The 5,605-nt window shown below is 34.5% G+C and overlaps 1 protein-coding gene across 4 annotated transcripts; it reads right to left on the reverse strand.

The window, feature by feature from the left end:
• Positions 1-1,032: 1,032 nt before the first annotated feature.
• LOC124842418 (putative membrane protein At3g27390) lies at positions 1,033-4,615 on the reverse strand. Of its 4 annotated transcripts, XM_047318891.2 has the most exons (9): positions 4,233-4,615; positions 3,956-4,064; positions 3,662-3,857; positions 3,415-3,548; positions 2,877-3,165; positions 2,682-2,788; positions 2,430-2,601; positions 1,509-1,957; positions 1,033-1,363 (listed from the first exon to the last, which is right to left on the reverse strand). In XM_047318891.2, exons 1-9 carry the CDS (start codon positions 4,321-4,323, stop codon positions 1,114-1,116), a joined length of 1,797 nt encoding a protein of 598 aa, XP_047174847.1. In that variant the 5' UTR covers positions 4,324-4,615; the 3' UTR covers positions 1,033-1,113. The 4 variants fall into 4 exon arrangements, with proteins under 4 accessions (XP_047174847.1, XP_087960803.1, XP_087960802.1 ...); XM_088104677.1 differs by lacking the exon at positions 3,956-4,064 and having other exon boundaries at positions 4,233-4,613; XM_088104676.1 differs by lacking the exon at positions 4,233-4,615 and having other exon boundaries at positions 2,886-3,165; positions 3,956-4,204.
• Between the last annotated feature and the right edge of the window lie 990 nt (positions 4,616-5,605).

Genomic DNA, 5,605 nt, shown 5'->3' on the forward strand with positions numbered 1-5,605 from the left:
TTAAGTTTCATTAGAAAATATAAACAAACCATTTTTGTAGAGAATATTATTAAATGAGATGTTTTAATTTGATGAAACACAGAATTTTAAATGGATTAAAAAGACTGGAATTGAGCGATTTTAATTAAAAATAAAAAAAACGATATATTAAGATAGCAAAAAAAAAAATGTTCAAGTCAAATTATCTTAATCTATTCAAATTGAATTTTAATAAAAATATCTGAAAAATCACTAAAAATTTAAACTTATAGTTTTAATAGATTAAAATCATAAAACAATAAATTTCGACGCTCAAATTCATTCGGGTTTAGTGGGGTTAACCTTGTTTTCTTCTTAATGGGCTTTTATCCAATAATTCAACGGGGAAATGTCTTTCTGCACCCCATAAAATCTCCAATTTCTAAAGTACTCCTCATTAAAAATATAATAAAATCTGCACTCAATCATCTTCAATGTAACAAACATTTTCACCCCTCTCCATCCATCATTCATCTTCCTTTTACACACCTCCATATCCACTCTTTCCACCACACAAAAATCAATGACAGCATAACAAAGAGAAGAAAAACACAGACCTTTCACGGAGAACATTAGGAGGTAGAGAGAACTAGAGGGAAGGGAAAATGATTAGGTTATCTAATTTGGGATTTTTAACGAGGGTAAAATTGAATTATTAGATTTTTTAAGGGGTTTCAAGAAGAAAAAAGGGAGATGCAGGAAAAAATGCCCGTTTGCAAGAAGGTCTACTACATAGAGGGTGACAAACTCAATACACCTAATAAATTTTATTTTAAATTAATTATAATGAATTAATCAGACAGAAGATATTTATTAATTCATTTTCTTCTATAAAAAATTTGATCTATTTAAAATTCATAAACAGTTTTTAGTAGATGGGAAATCATCCATAAATATAATATCTTAAAAAATAAATTTTAAAAATTTTGCAAACAAATTTTAAAAAATATTTATGAAACCTTAACGAAAAGGTTTCAAACTGTTTATAAACCATGAACCAAACCATAATTGAAGTACAGCAAATTACACCAATCTATCAAACAATATAAAGGAATTTACAATGATTCATTGACAATGTGAGAAAACAAAAACTAATCAAACATTTTCATCGGAGGCAACTGATACTATAGACCTATTAGATCTTCCAGAAGGTTCTTTCTCCAAATCCAAATATTTAGTAACTAAAGTCTTTTCACAAATATCTACTACATCCCCTGAATGAGTAGCTAAAGCCTTTCCTGAAACGTCTTTCTCCATACAATGAGCGATCAAAGCTTTTACAATCTGACGAAATTTCCTTCTGTATGTTGGCAGCTTTGATACTCCTCTTATCATTCCAATCATCCTGATTCAACATTGCACACTCATCACTCAAAGTCATTAACAACTTAATCAAAATATATTCTTATCATGTATAGTAAGATTTGTTATTTTTATCTTCATAGAGTGAAAAGACACCATCAACAACATTTTACTCATTGATCACTAACCTTCTGGAAATTCCCTCCATTTGGGCAGCTTTAAGAGCATCAGGTGTCATTACACCACCGTTATCCCAAGCCTCCTGGCGTTGCTTGTTGAATCCAAAGAGAACTATTTTTTCCAAGTATCTCACTTCAGCTTCTCCCAATTTGATTACCCTTATCTGTTCCTTCAGAACCATCACAGGATTGAAGAACCAGTCCAGCAACTTGTCCTTTGGCCTGTTTAAATAGGTAATCTCAAAGTCCTCAAGCAGCAAAACACCACTTGAATTGGCTTTGATGGAGAAGATAAGTGCTTGTAGGAGTGAATAACAAGGCAAGCCAACACCAACTATGGAAGCTTCATTTATATTCTTGCCCCTCATCCATTCACAGAGGTCAGCACCTGTAAGTACATTATCATCCAATAATTCCTTGCCTCTCATCTCACAGTACTTCATCATATTTCCCCAAATCTGTATATTATGATTTAAAAACAACATTAGAGGTTGTTTCTAGATCAAATAATAATAATAATAAAAAAAAAGTGGCAGCACACTCTATAGTTACTTAAATTTATTGAAAACTACAAAATCATTACAGACATTTGTTATAAGAGCCTCACAAAATTTTGCGATTTCTAATAAATTTTTAAACATCAACAAAGATTTCTAATAAATTTATTGATACCTTGTTTTTTGTTTTGCTGTTTATAATTATTATAAAATCATTTAACAAGGGTCTTCATTACCCCTAACATGCGCCAAAGAGCCTATTCATTTCTTGGTTTGACTTTGGCAGGCAGCATCAATGCAGCTAATTTGTAATCTAAGCATAATAACATTTTTGATCCAAACTTACAGTTTCTATATAAAGTGGCATGGCTGGAGAGTCTATTTGCCAATGTTTTAAACTAATCTAATCAACATTAGATGAAAAACTGCTTACCTGCACCATTTTCACCTCTTGAATGGTCTCTCTAACAGATCTTGAAGGAGCTAAGTTTGGCATAAACATTGCAGGCGGGTCCATCGAAGTATTTAATCTGCTTCCACCCACACTGGATCCTCTCACAGAAAACTCCGATGATTGAGAGGCTTTTCTCTTTCGATATTGGGGCCTGGCTGCAAGCAAATTGAATGCTGATGTTAACGGATTAAATGGCAGATAGTAAAGAAGACTAATTGGGAAAATGTGTACTTTGGTAAGAATGTCCCCTCCCGTAGATAGAGCCAATCATTTGTATATTCGTCAAATTCAGCAACCATAGCAATCATATAGGCTAAACCTCTACGGAAAGATCTTTCCTACACTCACAGGAAAGTTAAAAGGTGAGATAAAAGCAAAGATTCAGCAAAGGAAACAGGGAATGAAGAACAAAAAAAGTGATCAAACCTGACATACTATAGCAGCTGCATAAATTCCAAAAAAAATGCTTGATATAATAGCCAATAATACGCTGGCAAGGACAACTAGTGGCCACACAAATATTGTCAAACCAGCAATGGGGACACAGACTGTTTCAAGGAATGGACCCTCTCTGCTAATCAAATCATGCAAAAGTCTGAACCAGCCCTTGAACAGCATGTAGGGGCTCTTTACTATAGCAATTGCAGTGAAAAGAGGAATCTCCACAACTAGCCCCAGTATCCCAACAATGACACATCCAGGAACATGAATTAACCTATAAAACAAGTTTCAATGGTGATAAAGAGTACTCCTTTAATTAAATATTTTGCAGACAGAAATTGCAAGTCAAAGCATTCAATCAATAAAAAGAACATATATGAAAATGAAAGACTGAGATAAAGAGGACATATATATGAAAGACTTTTTTTGTATTACTGTTATTCAATAAAAAAACCACTCTAACTCGTATCAGTCTATAAATCTTTTACAATACTTACATCAAAATTAAATTTATGACCTTTACCTTAGCCTCTGACGCTCATCTGAGGTAGGTGATTCACGTAGTTCCTTTAAGAAACTTGGGTATGAATGGTAACACATATCTGCAAAATCCCTAACCACCGTGGAACTGCCTTTGATAGTTCCATACGTTCCATCCTGAGTTCAATGAGAATCCACAAATGAACTAATAACTTATACGCTAAGTAAAAACATGCTAATAAAATTTAACAAACAATCTTGATAAGTGCAAGAACATATCAGAAACTCACCACAATACAGTGAGAAAATTTCTTGGACTCGTTATCATGTCTGAAGGCCTCAAAAGTTGAAACCCAAGGGGTAAAGAAACCATACCCCACTCCAACAAGAACGCTTCCCGCTATGCCTAGACCCAACCACAAGCAAAACAAGGCAGGCAAAGCAATCAAAATGGCGACTTTCAAGGCTGCATCAAACATCTGAACCCTACAAAGACAAACAAATCATCCTCGTTCATCATATGAAATAGAATTGCTGATTGAAATTCTTCAAAGCAAAAAAGGAAGCTGTACAAATTATTTTACTTAAAAAGGGTGTAAACAGTCCAAGCCACATGTGAAGGAAACAGCGCCAAAATCACCCCAACGTTGCCTAAAATAAGAACCAGACAAGCAATAGGACCCACGACTATGCCTGCAGAACTTAAAGAAAAATTCAATAACCCACCATCCAAATTCACCTCAGATTTCACAACATGAGAATAAATCAGAAAAAAGAAAAGAAAAAACCAAATCTTTTTAGAAGTCAACATTCAATCATGAACCACAAAGTGTGAAAAAAATGTAAAAGAAAAAAGAACACCTTTTAAAGCACCGAGAAAGAAAGCATAGAAGAACACAAAGACCACGTAAGAAGCTTTCATCCAAGCTTCCATAAAGCTTTGAAAATCCATGTTAGTAAAGGATCAGTTCAGGATCAGGAATACGTTTGCAAAAGAGGGAAGTTGAAAGTTGTAACCGAAATTGGAACGAGGCTTTGAAGGCATACAAAGAAAATGAATTGGCAAGTCATGGGAAATGAGGCGAGTTAGTTCAGTCAAAAACGAAATTGTATTAAAGGGCAAAATAGACTTGCGTTGCAAGAAGATGACAAAACTGAAAACTCAGCCAAGAACCAAATCATTTGTTCAAAATGTTTGCAACCAAAAAGTAATATAAGCACGGAAAAGCGAGGACAAATCAGAGGCGGCTGATGACTATGAATTATACACATAGTTTATGTTTCTGGAACTAATTTATACAAATAACAATAAGTGTCCAACTTTTCTTACTTTTTTGTAAACTATTATATTTTCCAGTAATTATTTAATGGTGTGTAACAGTTTTACTCGCAATTAATTTTCGTTTATTTTATTAACAAGACAATATATTGGAATTGCAGTCCAATTCATTGAATCAACTGGCAACGGAGGAACTAAAACACAACTAGTAAAAGCTTGTTATGTTGTGATGGTTGCAGTGCTTCCATGTTGCAAGAAATGGCGTCTTTCATTATATAACAAAATATGTATGGATATGTTGTTACTTTTTTCAAGAATTACCAAAACAAAAAGAAAAGAAAAATAAGGTTTAATCTTTCGGTAGGTTTTTATTTTTGTTCAAAATCTCAAATAAATCTCCTTTTTTTTCGGCATCTTAATTGGATTCTTATTTTTGTAAAATTGAATCAAATAGAGGCTTACCGTCAAATTATTTTTGTAAAATTGAATCAAATATAGGCTTGCCGTCAAATTGAAAAGACGTCATTAAGGAGAGTGTTATGTGGCATGCTGACATTATACATGTGTAAGGGAAGTTGGCATGCTGACACCCTGGTGGTCGGTCACTCGATTTGGTGGTCGGCCACTCAGTCTGGTGGTCGGCCTGATGGTCGACCTTGTATTTGGTCACTCAATATGGTGGTCCAGTCTAGTGATCGGCCTGATGGTCAGTCACTCGGTCTGATGGTTGGTTGGTCTTGTGAGTGGTCGGCCTGGTGGTGCCAATTCAACGAAGATTTATGAGAATTGGTCTATGAGAAACCAATTCAATGAAGATTTATGACTTGTTATAGTAGTAACATATGACTTGTTTAGTATCGTACGATCTCTTGGCACCATCAGGCCAACCACCAGGCCGAGTGGGCGACCACCAGACCGAGTGTCTGACCATTAGGCTGACCACCAGATTGAGTGG

Source organism: Vigna umbellata, chromosome 1 (genome assembly GCF_029865625.1).
Source record: "Vigna umbellata cultivar VRB3 chromosome 1, Vumbellata_1.0, whole genome shotgun sequence".
Taxonomy (NCBI): Eukaryota; Viridiplantae; Streptophyta; class Magnoliopsida; order Fabales; family Fabaceae; genus Vigna; species Vigna umbellata.

What these genes read in the sequence shown, in the direction of transcription:
- LOC124842418 (XM_088104675.1), bottom strand. Translation starts at nt 4,182, where the DNA reads ATGTTGACTTCTAAAAAGATTTGGTTTTTTCTTTTCTTTTTTCTGATT. An exon ending in ACTGTTTACACCCTTTTTAA is followed by an intron (nt 3,858 to 3,955) that starts GTAAAATAATTT and finishes TTGTCTTTGTAG; the next exon opens with GGTTCAGATGTTTGATGCAG. An exon ending in CAGCTGCTATAGTATGTCAG is followed by an intron (nt 2,789 to 2,876) that starts GTTTGATCACTT and finishes CTGTGAGTGTAG; the next exon opens with GAAAGATCTTTCCGTAGAGG.